Source organism: Oxyura jamaicensis, chromosome 8, assembly GCF_011077185.1.
Source record: "Oxyura jamaicensis isolate SHBP4307 breed ruddy duck chromosome 8, BPBGC_Ojam_1.0, whole genome shotgun sequence".
Taxonomy (NCBI): Eukaryota; Metazoa; Chordata; class Aves; order Anseriformes; family Anatidae; genus Oxyura; species Oxyura jamaicensis.
Window position 1 is genome coordinate 25437276 of NC_048900.1, and position 17765 is coordinate 25455040.

The window sequence follows — 17765 nt, forward strand, 5'->3', positions numbered from 1 at the left end:
ACACAGAGCTGGAGTGTCAGGTGGCAAAGGATGGCATGGAAGTCCACAACCCAAAGAAACCGTTATGCCCAATACTGAGATCTAACACAATAGATTTTAAGTATTAAGCAGAAGGGTTAGTATTCTTTGTCACATCAGGTTTCCTGGCTTAAAGTCCTCGGTGCTGAAGCATACAGCTTTCTAGACAACTCAAGTCAACTCAGTATGTCAGGTCCTTTATTAAGCACCTTTATCACCACTTTATTCCATGTCAATACTTGGCAGTGACGTAACAGATCTTTAACATTAATCGCTAGCACATGCCACTGATACAATTTCTAAGTAAAAGTTACCTTGCATTGGAAATGGTCAATTTGTCTGCTAGGCATTAGATAATCTCTTACATAAAGAGTGCAATGGTCTGCTGTGAATTCAATGATGTTTTACATGACATAACCTCATAATACAGTAAATTAGACAAAGATGGTGAGGTATCAAGTTATTAAAGATGAATAGCAATTGTTTTCAGTTTCATGATAGAATCAAAAGGAGAGGGACTTGAAAAAAAAAAAAAAAGGACATCCTGACATCCTGCAGAGGGTGTCAAGTGGCCTCAAGAATATGTATTAACCTGATAAAATTAACAAAGTTTTATATTAACTAATCCAACTGATACATCATTAAATGACAGCAAGAAAAAAAATATTGGGTCCACTTAGATGAGTAATATTTAAATCTATCATTGCTCTAGCAAAAAAAAAAAAAAAATCAGAGACAGATGTAAAACAGTTGCTGGAACTCTAGAGCCTCTGACCAAGCAGTCTATGTCCAGACCTTGACATGAAGGAGATATTATGCTGACAGACATATTGAAAAGGATACACGTTGGGCCAAACTAAAGATCTGCCAAACCATATGAATCTGCTTTACGTTGCCAGCAGCCAGTAGGAGATGCTTACATACCATCACAAATGAATCCTAGACAAATGAACATCTGGGCACTGCAAGCTTTGTGCAGGCAAAAATCCTTGGGCAAAAGTAGCCTGAATTTTTCTTTGAAGCTGCCACAACTCCTAACGAAGCAAGTGACAGATGGGGTTAATGTGCACTTCAGCTAACCACCAGATTCAAGCAATTTGTTTCTCTGAAAATTAACCACCTCCCATCAGACTACAAACAGAACACCTGGTATTGTTCACATTACATTTACATTTTATTTTACAGCTCACAGCACCCTTTTGAAAGAACAGGCAAACATTTCACACTTCTGTACTTAAATTTTATTTCTTCATAATTACAGGCTATTGTTAGAATTTTTAAACAAAAGTCTATAAATAGAGGCTAATCCCACCTGAACAAGTTTCTTTAAAAAAAAACAGTTAAAACTTCATAAGTAATGCCATTTAGCTCACAGCAGTGGTTTGTTGGTAGTCTGAGTAAAAGTACTATAGTCAGAGTCAGTAACATGAAATGTAACATCAAATGACTCAAAACTTTAAATTCCATAAAGGAAAGCAGGAATATATATATATAATATATACATAATAATATTGTGTTGGTCCACTGAGTATACATTTTTAACAAAAGATAAGAAACTATGTAATCCAGTTAAGCATATGATTTGCAAGATTAGTGTACACTCATTACAAAGATGTATAGATAAGTTATAACGACTTAATCCTTGCAAAATTTTAAGTTATCTTTTTGAGCAGGTGGTTAAATGCTCATTTCCCAGTGCAAAAGAAAAAACCTCTCAGTCTGGTTACTCATTTTCCTGAAAAATTGAAAACTACCAAACTCTTTCAACAGCAGCATTGATAGGTAATAGGAAGACCTTAATTACACTGAAGCATGGCTGAGTTCTTCCCCCCTACTCAGTGCTGTGCGCTGAAACTTTTTTCCATTTTCTCAACCGAAATACCACAAGTTAAAAGTGCAAGAAAAAAAATCTCTTGATGCTTATGCTGTTGTCATCCATTTGTCTAAGATAGGGTAAAAGATTATTCTTTTTGGAATTTTAATGAAATTGATTCTCTAGAATGGAGTTCTTTCCAAAGTGAACAATAAGTTATTTTCATTAAGTTATTTTCATTAACATTCTATCAATCCTACTCAGTGACCACAAAGAAATTCAGTTTAAGGTGCAACTATCAGTTGGCATTCAATAAATTATACATACAGGAAAAAAAACTGTGGTTTAAAAAAGAATCAGACTACATGTTTTCTTTCTATTCTCAGTCCCATTTCAATTTCAATTTATCATCTTGCCAGTTCAGCTGAATATTTCACAGGCAAAACTGGCTCAAATAGCTGTGGGTTCTTGTAATTTGACAGTCATCTTGGCCAACAGCAAACGCACATGAATCTTATATGTAATTTCTTTATAAAACAAAATAATTGGTCTTAAAACCTATGGCCATGCAAGAAAAGCACTAAAGGTTTCAGTAAGACACACACTTTTTTTTTTTTTAACTTAGACTCTATGAAGATTGTTATTGCAAGTCCAAACATAGAATCTTCAATGAAGAGAAAAATCTATATGCGTACATATAAAATGAAGCACTCCACAACTCTGGCATTACTAATATCTTTAGAAGAAGGATAAAAGGTTTCAAATGGCTAACTGCTTGACGGGAGACAGCCAGCCATGGCAAAATAATTGCTATGTTCACTTTATGCTCAGTTACCAACTGCTGACAGATTACAGTCAAACTACAGTCTCATTTGCTGCATTTAAAACTGATTTGCTTACAACTGGGAAAAGTTCCTTGTTCTCCTGAAAACTTGAGAGGAATTGAATGCTAAAATTAAGTTATTCAAACAAAAACAAACAAAAGGATTGAATTTAGCAGAAACATTCATACCACTTTCAGAAGTTTAAAACCTTTCTTATTTTCCTGTATATATGTATCTTCTGATTAACATTTAAATAGGTTAGGTATTCAGGAAAAGGGACAAAAACAGTTGACATAAGACAAATCTTATTCTAAACTTCATGCTTCTGATATTTCAGATTTACTGAGTGCAATAGCCAGTTCCAAGTCTTCTTGCTCTTGCTGTTTTAGTCTTGCCAATCTTTCTTTCTCTTCTCTCTCACTTTCCCTCTTAGCCCATTCAATCATGTCTTCCTCAGTAGAATACTGCATTTTAAAAGACAAAATAACCGGATTAATAATACAATAACAAATCCCGTTCTTGGTTTAAAGTGACAGTTACAATTTTTCAAAAATATTGGACACACTCTAGACTTCAAATTATTTGTGTTTTATTCTCAGCATGCTTTTACTGTTAGCTTAGCTCAAGGTTTAATCATCAAGAAAAGCACTGAAGATATCTTATTGCTGTATTATTTTCTTTTTTTAAAAAAAAAACGAAATACACTGTGTTTCAAAATTCAGTCTTAGGTTTCTAAACAGTTACTGGAGAAACAAGTGTTATAATTTAAATGCAAACCGATTTGGATAAAAGCCAGCCTACGCAAGAAAAAAAAAAAATCGAATAAATCAGGAGAACATATTGCAAAATAAACCCATATCCAGCACTATGGAACATCCTGGTTAATCCTACTTTCATTAGGGATGATTATTCCAGATGACAGTGACTGTAAAAGTTAGATGTAGAACGACTCTTTATTTGTGCAGCTGAAAAACACTTCTGCCAAGAAGCAGCAGAATATTAAGGTAACTGTACAGTTAGAAGCCTAGCAATAATACAGAGAAAGGTGAGTATGACACGAGGAAAAGAAAAAACAGATTCATTCTACATACTTAGACGAGAACAGTACGTAAATTGCATCGCTGTGGTACAATGATTGTAAGTCAGAAACAGTTAGGATATTATCAAAAAACACAAAAGATTATGCTAAAGTTTGTTTCTATTCAGCATGCAGGAAAGCTAAGAGGTAGGTGAGGCCCGCGTCTTCATGAATGTCCCAGTGTTAAGTCCTAAAAGGTTAACACTATATACTACAGTTAGTTTCTGCTTTTGCACTGCTTCTTGAAGGAATAAACATAGAAAAGCTTGAGTTTTCTCCATAGTTCACTTAGTGTTTTCAGTAATTGCAGATGGCAAAGAATGCTTTTTCCTCTATGAAAATAATGAACATTTGTCTTTCCCCTCTACATTTCACATTCTCTCCTCTGAACTAGCTTCTCAATCCCTTTCACTAGTTAAAGTGATCAATAATATGTCAGAAATTATCATGCTATAAGACACATCAATGAGTGCAAGTCAATTTTGAGAGCCTGTCAATCCTCATTTTACTGCAATTAAGCAAATAGTTTATTATGCCTGAAAATAATAAAAGCAATACAATTACTGTAAATGCAAATTGCATTTAACAGATATCAAGCTTGAAAGTGAAATGATGCCTTCCAAAACTCCTATTTGCAAAAACTCTAAAAAAATAAATAAATAAAGGCATGCACAAACCTTTCGATTTGCTTCTACTGCTTGGACACCACGACTTCTATGAAATGGATTCTGGTTATAAAGAGACACTTACTACTTTTCACTGCATCATACATAAGGTCTGGAATTTAGCAGCCATTCAAAACTCACCAAATTAGATCTCATTAATGTATACCACTATGAGGCTGTTTATCAATATTTCAGTCGTATTTCAATATTATGACTAAACAGTTCAGTGATGAAATTAAAGTCACACCTTTGATTGCATTTTTAGCAAGATAAATAAGTGTGCTTTGTATAGATTTATATTTTATGTCTGCTACATGCATTGATAAAATGAATAACTCTGAGAACACGTATTTAAGATGTCCTGTGTTCTAAAGTTTAGGAGGCCTTCATGAGAAAAGCCTCAAACTCACAAAAGCAATACAACTTAAACATTAGCTACATCATTCTGCAGTGTTTTACTTAGGACAGCCTCAGTTGTAAACTAAAAGTAAATACAGTTTTAACTGGAAGTGATATCCCCTTTGTACGTGGGATATGTTTTAATGGTTTTAATTAGACTGAAGACTTCAGTGTGAACAATTCAAAGCTGTCAGTATACTGAAACAAATGTAAAAATCGTTTACTCACAGTACTGAAGTTTGCAAAATTGTTGGGGTCAGCCTCTTTACTGATGCTGGTGGGAGCAAATGGATCACAGAATAGATCTGCTTCTTGTTCTTTGGGAATGTCTGGGGTGGGGAAAGGCTGAAATGGATCGCTCGGTTTAAAGGAATCTGAAGAGTCTATTTGATTGATAGGTCTTTTCCCTTAGATTAAAATGAATTTAAAATGAATTTAAGATAGCAGGTAATAACATGCCAAAAATAGTTTAAAAATCCAATGCTACTTGGAATGCAACCTCTTCTGAAAAATTAGTGGAGTTGTAATGAATTCAGAGGACGGGTTGCCAGTTTAAAAAATTAGGGTATGGTCCACAGTTTCTTAAAGCATTATCTGATCAAAAAGGAACACATGTATGTTATTGATTCAAGAGCACAATTATGTACTGATGTAACAGTATTTGGGGAAGAGAATTTCTAAGTCTTGAACCCCTATTCTCTTAGCACAGTAATTATTCTGTTTATCAACTGTCCATGCTAATTCCAGCTTCTTCTCATTATTTGTTTGGATCAAAGTAAGACAATTTAATACAGAGGACAGAAGTATACTTGCATGTCTTCAAAACAGCAAATACAATGTCTTCTCACTATGCTCACACCTGGAATTTCTGTAGTTTTTAAACTAAGAAAATGAAGCCATACAGCAATCACAGGCTATTTTGTTAATCCTTGCCTAAGTAGCTGCAGATAGAACTGAACCAGACATGAGCCCTCCCTTTTTCTTTTTTCAGCTTAACCCCAGTCAACTTTCAACATCTTTGAGGTCATTAACCCAAATCCTTCCAAAACCAGTTGAGCTGAATTTCTTCCCACCATTCTTTCCAGATGTTGTTACTTACAGAAAAGGTTTCATTGCAGTTTTTTGAATTTTTGAACATCCAGAAAAAACATTTCTATAGGGAAAGTATACTTCATATTCTTACAAATGTTAATCTTACCTCCAAACCCACCCAAAAAAATCATGAGATGGGAGCACTTATCAGTATCTGGAAAGCCAGCAGATTTCAGAGACAAGCAAATAACCCTTCTGCACGCTTTCCAGTATCATGTAGAATTAAAAGGACAGGCAGTTCCTCAAAAAGCATTTTCTTGTTTTGTATTAGACCAAGAGATTTACTAAAAACAAATACACTTAACTATCTCAATTTACAACTTCTGTAAGGAAAGTAAGTTATTGGGGATAGTTATCAAGGTATCCACAGTATTATTTTTAGTATGTGCAAACCAAAACAGGCTATTTTTCTAGTCATTTATCAATAACGGCGCTCTTGCTCTGCCACTCGTTGCTTGCATTCTAATAGCACATCTCTACACCACTTTGTAGGCACTTCCCAAAGAATGAAGTCAGAAGTTTCCACACCCCCTTTTGAGCAGCCTCCATAAAAGAAAACACTATAAAACATTCAAATTATTACAACTAGTCAACTGTTTTAACATTATTTACAATTCAACTGATTATTTACAAGGCATGAGCCAGATCTCCTTATGGCAACATTAGAAATTAGGACCTGTTTTTAAATTTAGTATTAAATACTCTACATTTACTGTGCTCCCTGCTTTTGAGGGAAAAAGATGAATTTAATTTTTCCAAAACACCTTAAGATTCAACCATATAGTGTAATAGTGAAAAAAAATATGATGCAGTAGATTTTTTAAAGAGAATGAAACAAAGGATAGAAACTTAAAAGAACACTAATGTATTTTCCAATTTACTATTGAAAGTAAGTACTATGTTTTAACCTTGTTATAACCGTAACTTGTAACCATAAGAAGGTGTTATCTTTGACAATCATGGTATTTTCTGGAAAAGAATGGTTTGTGTCATGGAAGAGACCAGAGGATTCAGCTATCACTGAACTGAAAACAGCCTGGGTTTATTACTATTACATTGGCTAGATTCACTACTACGGACCTGGCAAGGCCATCTGGAAAAATTTAATCTGAACATCTGAAGCAGTCATATTATCCCTAGTTAATTCATTTTACTCAAGCCATGTAAGGGCTAAATACTTTTAATATTTCTTTAAAGACAGAATTAAAACCAGAGGTTTTGCAATGGGTAAAACACAATGAATTCTCACTTGAAACAATTTAGTGCACTATTCAGTCTATCACATTAGCAGATATTTAATCTGTAGCCACTCTGTTTTCTTGCAGATATCCGTAACAACCCTCTATTCTCCCATTTTCTAAATCCTTTTTCTCCCCTCCCCTTCAAAAATCAAAACAACAACCAAAAAACTGAAGGTCTGCTCCTAAATGCCACACAAAATTTAGCTCTGAGGAAAAAAAACCAGCAGATCAGGAACAGACTTCTTTTTTATCTTCCTCATTCATTCTTAGTTCAGTGTATTTCACCATCCCCGCGTAATGCCGTACCACCAATGTTGAAGAATCTAATTGTTAAAAGCATCTCGGTTTCAGCTCTTACCAGGTGGTGGTGGACAGGGCCTTGTGGGAGTTCCTGTTTTAGGGGGCAACGCAGGAGGAACATCCTCATTTTTGGATGGTGGTTCTTCAAATAAGTTTTTAGTTATGACCACATTGTTGACGGAACCTGATGTGGAAGAGCTAAAGGGATCCTCTGTGCTGGCCTTCAACAAAGAAAACAGCAACATACATACTTTCAGTGCAATTCTACTAATATTTCATTTTTTTTTCCCAATACTACAGTATTTATTTAGAAGTGAAAGTTTGGACAAATACAAAAATACTTTTGTTTGTTTTTAAAGACATCATCCAACTATTCCAGGAGATACTAAAACCCCGCACTGATGAAAATTATAGAAAAATCAGGAATGGTTAGTGTGTACAGCAATATGAAGTTGAAGACAGTTATGGGTGCAAAAGTAACACTTTTGCTGTTACATTCAGCAGATTTTCAAGAAAAAAAATTATAATTTCAAATATAGAGAAAACACTTACAAAGCCACAAAGATTACTTTGCATTCTTCACAGTGATACTGCAAGATAATTTACTGTTAAAGTGAATTTACTGTTAAGAACTCTTTTTCAAGGAAGTTAGCCATTATAAATTATTACTAGTGGCAAAACTGTAACAACAAAAGCATCAGAAGACAGAATGTGTTTTGTCTTGTCACTGCAGAGTTCCATGCATTTTCTGAGTGACAGTCGTTCCACATTACCTTTGACAGTGTGCTGAAGTCAGCAAAACCACTTCCAAAGGATTCGTTTCCAAACAGAGAGGCAAAGGGGTCTGTAGCTAAATACACACAAATCAAGCAAACAGAATGGAATTATAAATTAAACATTGAAAACAACATTGAAAGACTCCCCAGCAAAAAAAAAAAAAGCAGTTTATCTTACAGTATAGACTAATTCAAATGAAATACCTAATGAGGTGGCCACTTACTATTTAAGAAGTTTTTACAAGAACTAAATATTAACAACTGACTAAGAATAGTAATTTTCCTGAACAGGCTTAGCCAAGATATATCTATATACACACACATGTATTTTGTGTGTATGTGTGGCTGTAAACACACATGAACATGACCACAAACAAGAGCTCACTTCCAACTGTAAGCCCATTTGTGGAATAAACTTCTTAAACCTAGTATGATCTCAGTCTGTAATTCAACAGTACAATTAATTGTTATGTGCCACAAAACAACGAAAGACTGCTGTTCTATTGTAAAGCAAGAAATACACCATCTTTACCAATACTCACTTCTGTGTCTCCAGAGAAGTGTTGTTTTTTTTTCCTAAAATTAAATATGTTTACAATACAGAAGTACATGGATTTGTGTCTTGGATTCAAGTATTTCTCAGTAAAACTTGGGAAGAGAGACTAGAAACAATAATAAGCAAAAGTAAGTAAAGTTTGATGTGCATAGTCTAACTTTTACCTAGATCATTTGATGCAGTAACAGTTGTTCCACCAGGAGCAAAAGGATCATTTTTCTTCAATATCTCTGTCTAAAATAAAAAAACAACTGTATAGGGAAATGTGGTTTTCAGCTTAAAGAAGTCCTCATACTAAGAATACAATCAAAATTTATTTCAGTTAAAACATTAGTCCAGCATCAGAAAAAGTTAATCAAAAAAAAAGTGAAATATACCATTTTCTTCACAAAGATATTACTACAGGATGTCAGTAACATGAAGGTGCAGTAAAGCATTTAGGATGAATGCAACTTCAATTCTCTCAAGGATCGACTGCTACTGACTGTGAATCCTACACCACAGCTCTGACCACTCTTTTTTTTTGCTCCTCTATACTTCCTTTATTGTCAGACTGTAGTATGACCAAGAATTAGTTATATTAGAATACTGTGACTTGGGAAACAAGTGTGCATAATAAGTATTGAAGATTGTAGATTTATTTTTTTAGGTTGGAGGGGTAGCCTGTAGTTTGTAACATGACCTTGTGAACAGCTAGAAGTCACACCTAAGTACCTCTGAAAAAGCACACAATTCAGTCATAATCTCCACATTATCACAAGGTTTCAGTGAGTCTTATTAAAAAAAGACCACAAAACCCAAAGCAACGTACATCTACAGCACAAGCTGACTTCTCAGAGCTATCAATGGAGCTTTTCACCAGCTATCAATGGAGCTTAGCTCACTATTCTCAAAAGGTTCTAATTCGTGTAGCAATGAAGCTCCACACTGAAACATTTCTTATTTTTTTATTTTTATCTGTTCCTATTTCTAGAAAGCAGGACAGAAAGAGACAAGACAGAGGCATGGGGTGAGAGGTACCTTTAGTCTATAGCAATTCTGAGTATCAGCATTTCAAGGCATGTCCAAATGCACAACACAGTTCATTTTGGCCAAATTATATACAAAAGTAAAAGGTATGCTATCAAAACTTACTGTGGTATTACTACTGTTGCCAGCAGTGGTAAATGGATCAGTGCCTGCAGTCACAAAAGGATCAGAGGAGGATTGTTTGAAAAAACAGTCAGCTGCAAAAGGATCTGAGCCTTTGAAGGGATCACCACCAAAGGGATCTAAAAAGTAAACATCTCATTAACATTTCTGCTAGCTTTATTTAGTTTGGTGTTTGAAAAAAATGAAACATATTGCTGCTTTCATACTGCAAGAAGGTGACACATTTAAGACTAAGGATTTCTGAAGCATCAAATTTATCTGTGAATGATTTGAATTCTGTGGTTGAAACATTAGACAAGCCAACATCTTCCACACATGATGAAAACTGGATGGTCCCAGTTGTTCAGCTCCAAAATCACTGAAGTATATAGGGTCTTTAACCAAACTCCCTTAAAAAGGTTTTGTAAAAATGTTTATTTTTTTTTTTTTACCACTCTCCTACCTTCCCCTCCTTCACTCCCCAAGCAGAGTTTATCATTCCTTATTTGACACTGGGTGCACCACGCTATTTGCTATAGCCTTCCTACTATTGATTTTTCTTTTTGTCACCAGTAACATCATTCAGGACTGAGCAAGTAATACAGTGACATTGCCGGTACAGCCAGTCTCAATAGAGACTACCCATGTTCTTTTTCAGGCTAAAAGTGGTAACACTTTTCCCCACATACTATTCTACTAGGAATCCTTAACAAAACAGAACAAAACACATATTAGAAATTACAAAGTTGCTTACCAATTTTCCCAAAGGGATCGTCTTTGAAGGGATCACCTGTTTAAAGAAAAAAAGCGACTTGTAGCTTTTTAATCAGAAAGCACATACTGAGTCACAGTCTTCTGGATATAAAATCACTTCTAGAGCTAAAATTTCATAGAATCACAGAACGGTTTGGGTTGGAAGGGACCTTAAAAATCATCTAATTCCAACCCTCTGCCACAGGCAGGGACACCTCCCACCAGACCAGGTTGCTCAAAGCCCCATCCATCCAACCTGGCCATGAACACCACCAGGGATGGGGCATCCACAGCTGCTCCAGGCAACCCGTTCCACTGTCTCACCACCCTCATAGCAAAGAATTTCTTCCTAACATCTAATCTAAATCCACACTCTTTCAGTTTAAAGCCATTATCTCCCCTTGTCTTATCACTACGTGCCCTTTCAAAATTCCTCCTCCAGTTCTAGTAGACCCCCATTAGGTAATAAAAGGCTGCTATAAGGTCCCCCTGGAGCCTTCTCTTCTCTGGGCTGAAAAACCCCAATTCCCCCAGCCTGTCTTCATATAGTTGAGGTGCTTCAGCCCTCTGATCATCCCTTGGGGCCCTCCTCTAGGCTCACTCCAATAGGTCTACATCCTTCTTATGTTGGGGAGCTGGATGCAATACTCCAGGTGGGGTCTCACAAGAGGGGAGTGAGGGGGAGAATCACCTCCCTTTTGATGCAGCCCAGGATGCAGTTGGCTTTCTGGGCAGCAAGTGCATTTTGCTCATGTTGAGCTTCTCATCAACCAATAACCCCAAGTCCTTCTCCTCAGGGCTGCTCTCAATCCATTCTATCAATTTCTCACACTCAAAAGAATAATTCCAGTGTTTTCAAAGGAACTACAAGAGCTGGTAGTAGACAAAGCAAATATTCATCACATAGCTTATTACCAATGTGAAGCACACAAAAGCAGCCGTCTCTCAAAGATGCCTCTTTGTTGCCCTTTTTCAGTGACCCACATTGTGCAGTATTTACCACCACAGTAATCCAAGCTAAACACTGACAGCAGCTTAGTCTTAGTTTTGATAATTCTCACACCACCATGGATGGTAGCTCTTAAGTGTTCCTTTCTCTACTAAATACACGGTTCCAATTGCATCAATTTACTCCCTCATTCCATGTATCTATGGTCTCTTAGCTGCAGGTGACTACCCCTAAGCATACTGATCACACGAAGTCCAAAAGGTTGACTACCAGCAGACATACCTTTCTCCTCAGAAAGAAAGGTTGTTATATCCTGTAAGTAAGACTACTTCAATATAAACCAAAAAAAAAAAAGAAATTATATCTACATGGAAACATTGAAGCTGTTTTAAATTAGTTTAATTTACTCATTTAAATGTATTAAAATCTGCACTGACATTCTTTTAGAAGCCAAGCGATATGAAATAAATTTAGCTTACTTTCCTTCCAAAGCAATCTGAACTAAACTGATTAGACCATGTTGACTCCAAAAGCCTGTCACATCATATTAACGTAGCTGAAAACATCTGCTTCAACTGCTAATACAAATTAGCTCCCCTTCTCCCATACTCCAAGTGTCTCCATAGATCACAGACAGATCACTCCTTCCAACATTAAAAAAAAATCGGAGCAACAGCATCCGTAAGTGGCAAGTTCTTAAAATAAAGCATGGCACTTCCATAAGATGAACAGATGGTGCAGTTCCATATTACCTTTTTTTGAGCGCCAAACTCACCATAAGTAGGCCACAGCCATTCACTCTCAGCCACCCACACCCCACACACACCACAGCTCACTGAACCCTCAGTTGATCTGTTTGTGGCTCTGCACTGCAAATTAGATCAGTGACATCACATGTATCACAAGTACACCCACACCTTTAATACCAAAATGCAACCCCAGGGAAAGGGGGAAAAAAAGACCCTCAGGAAGAGCAGTGAGGGAAAGTTACAATTTTCACAATTAATGAGAAAGTGCAGGACGAATTTGGATGAGACGTGTTCATACAAAACCCATTTCTGTAAATCTGCACTTGGAGAGAGGAAGTTTACTTACTGCCAACAAAAGGGTCAGATTGGAAGAACTCTAAGCTGGCTTCAGAAACTAGATCAGGCAATGGATGAGATTCAGCATCAAATGGATCCTCCTGAAAAACATGAAAGAAGAAAGAGGTATGAGATTCAAGACACTTATCTTGTCTTCTGTTACCATTTATTAGTTTCTTAAAGCTAAGAGTTTGAATTCTATAGAATTCAGAGATTCAAAGTATTCCTCAGTAAAAATCAACCTGCTATGTAAGATGAATGCTTTCATGACATACTCTAATTAAAAACAGTAACAAGTGACATTTTTTATTTCTCTGCTGTTCCATAGCCATCATGTAAGTGACATGATGCAAACCTCAAATGATTTAACTAGGTTATGTTTTGTTGTTTGTTCTGTTGGTGGTGGTTTTTTACATGCATTTTTTCCTCCCTCAGATTTGAGCAAACTCACTTTTTTGGTAATAGTTGCAGGTGGGATCTCTTTCTCTTCTTCCACAACAGCAGCTGTTGTTTCAGGACTATTCCTTGCCTATGTAAGGATAAAAGCAATTCAGTATAAATAAATAGAAGACTACACGACATACACTATTCTAAGTATCACATAGTTGTAAGAATAAGTTAAAAGATACCTCACTATGTTCATAGCTATAATAGAACATACTGAAGTGTTCCATAAACCCCGTGAAAGTTATTAAAAAAAAAATCAGAAAACTACTGAGACAAAGACGGACATTTAGAAAGCAAGAGATCTTTAGATATTCTGTCCTATTCCTCATTCCATTTCTGTTGCACCAACTGGAAAACAGCTGCTCTTCTTTAACATTAATTCTATTCTTCAATTTAAGACATTTTGCTTTGGAAACAAATGCACAAAAATTTTTGTTGCTACTTTCCAGCCAAGCTAGCATTGCCTCTTTTTCTGCTTATCAACTTTTAGATCCCTGAAATACTCCCTCAGAATAACATCCTGAAAGTTCACTTGTACAAGTGTTTAAAAAGAAAACAATCAATCTTAATATATATTTTCATTTATTTTAACTTCACAGCTGCATTGCATTATCATCAAGCAGGCAAAACACTTTACTCACTGGAGATGCATTGTTTATTTGTTCTTCTTCTGCTATACTCTCCCTTTCAGCATTCTCATTAAGGTTAGCAGTTTCACTGCTGCTGTTGCTAAGACTAGAATGATCCACAGTTCCATTAACAAGTATGTTATGAGTCTGAGAGTGCCAACTAAATTGGTTATTTTCCAATTCTTTTAGCTCAAGAAGTTTTGTCTGCACCTGTAAACAGAAATAAATGTATATATAGCTATACAGCGGCACACAAAAGCTAGAATATAACCGTATCATCTTAAACATAAAATGGAAGACATGTATCTGAAATTCTTACTTTCCTTAAGCAAGTATAATAAAATTATGTTCTTTCAAAGGGTGATATTTGAGAAAGCAGTACAAATCAGATCTAGAAGAGATATAACATGGTTGAAAGAGAGACCTGAGAACCTTCTGCCGAGGAAGCAGACCATATTGCTGGCAATCACTGGAGACATCAAGACTTGTTCCCTTTTTTTCCCACTCAAATTCACAAGAAGAGTTGCAAAGCTTTTTTTTTCTTTTAAATTACTCATTTGAAATTGCCTTAAACTCTATAAATTAAAAAGGCTGCTTAAAAAGAATTCTCATCTTCCAAAGAAAATTACAAATTCATTATCTTTTCTCACATGACTTTCGACGTATATAGAATCCATAATATACCTTCCTAAGCAGATAGCTACATCAGTGTCATTATTTCAACAACATGCATAAAGCAGTACCTCACAGCAAACATCTACAAACAATCCTCAAGTTCTGAAGAAATTACTGAATGTGACAGATTATGCAGAAGGATGAACACATTTCAGATATTTAGGTATCTAAATCTCACTGATTTCTACTAGGTCAATCACCTAATAGTGTTTTCCTTGCTTTGCAGATCACAAATCAGGTGACAGCAAAGACAACACCAAGGTGTCTTTCAAATACATTGACCTCAGCCTCAGATCAACCGTTAGATACCCTTGCCTAAACCATCAAAGGACCCCTTGTTCTTTTTTCTGAGCCAAGAGCAATGAACTCAGGAGTATTGATAGAAAACAAGACTACAACAAAAACAGGTTTTTACCTGTTTACAGGTTTTTTAGTACAGTCAGGCATAACCAGTCACTTACATAATCACATCAGATCCATTAATCACAATCATCTCTTGCTACAATTAATAGTTATTAATATTGAAATAGCACTACCTTCTTTCTACCTCTGATAAAAGAACATCCATTTTTTACTCCTCAGTTTCTAAAAGTCATTCATAATTTTTGCACTTGGTTTTGTGTATGTCATAAGCCTCTTCAACAGAAGAATGTGTCCTAGCAGTGGAAGTCTTAAAAAAAAGACTGTTAAGAAGTTAGTCATGAAGCATGTGAAGAAACTGAACCAGAAGTCAGCCATTCCTCAGGTTCAAAGTTAATAGAAAGGCTTTGTTTTCAACTTGATAATGACATGGCTCCAGCTCACATGTTAGCAGACTGTGGGCATGTGAGAGAAGGAAAAGAACGGTAACACAAGGGTGTGCAAGCGAAAACATCATTGAAGTAATAAATCACTGATTGCACATACAAAGTGCAGTTCTGTGCTCAAAATCAGTACAGCAATCTCTCTGTTTCTCAGTATCTAGTCCCAATACAATTTTTTCTTACATTCACTTTACTTTCGTCCTTCAAAAATACACTGTGGTGTTAATAATTTTATACCAACATTGCATCAATTAAAGAATAGCAAGACCATGCCCCAGGCCATGGCTAAAGACAAAAACTTAAATTCCCTACACATCTAGTAGGGAATCTAAAGAGGCACTAGCCATTTGTCGTTCGTTACATTAAGAGAAATTATTTATGAAGTATAATAAATTCCCTTTTATTATCAAAACTTGGAGAAATATCATTAAATACCTTGAGCAATTTGAGTCAGCCTCTAAGAATCCTAACTACTATACAGGCATATTCTGTGCAAGCAATCAAAAGACACGAGCAAGCAGTGAAGAAAAAAAAAACAAGTGCCTTCCCCTTATGAAAAAACACTAAAGGTTGTCAAATAAAACGTTTTGGGTTTTGTTCCTTTGTTTTCCCCCCCCCCCTCATCTTTTCACACTGCCTTACTGAATTGATTTCCTGTTGTGAATCCTGCAGATGTTGCTGAAGAGGTCCCAGCTGTGCTTTCCCAGACTCTATGCAATGCTCAAGCTCTGCAGTTTCTTGCTGCAGACGACTCAGCTCCTCTTGAGCTTTGGTCAGTTCATCTTCATATGCTGAAATCTTTGACTCCTGGCTTGTTATTTCAGCCTTCAGCATGGCAATCTAATGCATAAACAAGTATTTCAAAGAAAAAATTAAAAAAAAACACACACAAAAAAACACAAAACACAAAAACACCCACACACCTCCAAACATGTCCAGCAAATATTATTTATGACCAGAAAAGGTATGAAACTTCTATTGCAGATATTATAGATCACACCTGAACAAGAGGTTAATTCAGCATTAGTCTCAATGAGGTGATACTATTCAAGCTGTTCTAACCCACACCAGTATTTCTAATATTGAAGATAGTATTTTAGACAAAGAAATACTAAAGATTTATATTAGAAAAAATCCACTTCTTTTTTCAAACTCTCAAGAAATCAGTTCCATCAATTACAGCTTCTAATTTCACTTATATGCATTATAAATTTGCAGCATTTGTTTGCACACAGCCTTATTTTACTGAGATACATTTGCACAAAATGTAGCATTGGTGTGCCACCAACTATCACAAACGTTGCTGAAATTAGCGTTGTATTTCCTATTTTCTGTTGTCCACAAAATCCTGAAACTCATGCTAATTATTCTTTAAATTTTTTTCTCCTTTCCCAGCAGCTGCAACACACTGCATGGCTACATTCTTCAAAAAGAGGCATTTTCTCTGTCGAGGGCCTTAGCCACTAGACCTTACCAAATGGGCCTCCTCTGCACACTTCTGCCTGATATCATTAAGTTGCTCTTCCAACTTGGCCTTCTGCTCATCAAGATCATTAAGGATTTCCTGGGCTTCCTGTTTCTGAGCTTGAAGCTTTTGCAGATTATTGCTCTCCCGCTTTACTTCATCTTGTAGATCCTGTAATAAAAAAAGTTTTGCTTTGTATTTGTTCCCCACTCCTTCTTACCACTAAATTCCAAAGTATAAATCGAGGTAATGATTGGTCAGATTTCAGAGTATCAATAAATTATCTTTCAAAGACTAGTATTCAGGCAAGCAAGTAGTCTCATTTTAATTCTAAGACAAAAATAACCACGTTATTTGCTTTTTATTTTCTTTAGTAAAAATAATCTCACTGGAATATTGAAGACCACACCTCCACACAGAGATTAAATGCTTTACTCCCAGGGAGGTAGGGTTCTATTTCAAATCTCTAAGTTGTATTTGTTTAGCCTATGTTATCTCTCTCTGGTATTTCAGCAATATTTTAACAAATTCCTTAACAACAGAAATTCTTTATTCTGCTCCTCTCCCCTTTGAAATACCTGTTCCAAAATACAAACTTGCTTTAGCAGCATGGTAAAGAAGAAAATCAGTGCCTTATTAGCTCAAATGCACTTCTTTCAATATCTTCCCAAACTCCAATTTTTTGCACAAATCAGCCAAAATTTTGTTTTCAGGTAACAGTGCTTGTACAAAATGAACATTCCACACATGAAAACATGGTATCTTTTACTTTAATAAACAGCTGCAATTATGTATCTTGCATTTAAAATACATTATGTAGCATCATACAATAATCAGTTCACTTCTGAGCAACAGCAACGTTTAGACTCAGTCATTTAATGGTTAAACTGCAGAGATAACATTGAAAAGAAAAATCAAGACAAGAATTTTGAAATAAGAAAGAACTGTCAAAGTCAAGAGGAAGAGGTAATACAGGGAGATCAAAAAAAGATTAATACAAAAGAAAAAATATTAGATGAAAAGATTGCTGCCTTTCCAAGAAAATATGGTAATTGAAGGAAGAATT

At 35.6% G+C, this 17765-nt stretch overlaps 1 protein-coding gene across 9 annotated transcripts in view; it reads right to left on the reverse strand.

Moving 5' to 3' along the window:
- Positions 1-215: 215 nt before the first annotated feature.
- EPS15 (epidermal growth factor receptor pathway substrate 15) overlaps positions 216-17765 on the reverse strand; it is a 48560-nt gene continuing 31010 nt past the window's right edge. Inside the window, exons 14-26 of one of the 9 annotated variants that reach the window (XM_035333141.1) lie at positions 16709-16870; positions 15877-16074; positions 13769-13966; positions 13132-13209; positions 12691-12781; positions 10648-10683; positions 9897-10033; positions 8927-8996; positions 8204-8280; positions 7489-7651; positions 5026-5126; positions 4411-4461; positions 216-3119 (exon numbers count right to left, since the gene is read on the reverse strand). In XM_035333141.1, coding sequence (XP_035189032.1) covers positions 2973-3119; positions 4411-4461; positions 5026-5126; positions 7489-7651; positions 8204-8280; positions 8927-8996; positions 9897-10033; positions 10648-10683; positions 12691-12781; positions 13132-13209; positions 13769-13966; positions 15877-16074; positions 16709-16870 — 1509 coding nt within the window. In that variant the 3' untranslated portion in view covers positions 216-2972. Of the gene's footprint in view, positions 3120-4410; positions 4462-5025; positions 5205-7488; positions 7652-8203; positions 8281-8926; positions 8997-9896; positions 10034-10647; positions 10684-12690; positions 12782-13131; positions 13210-13768; positions 13967-15876; positions 16075-16708; positions 16871-17765 lie in introns of all 9 variants that reach the window. The other 8 variants (XM_035333139.1, XM_035333146.1, XM_035333145.1 and 5 more) reach the window with 8 other exon arrangements.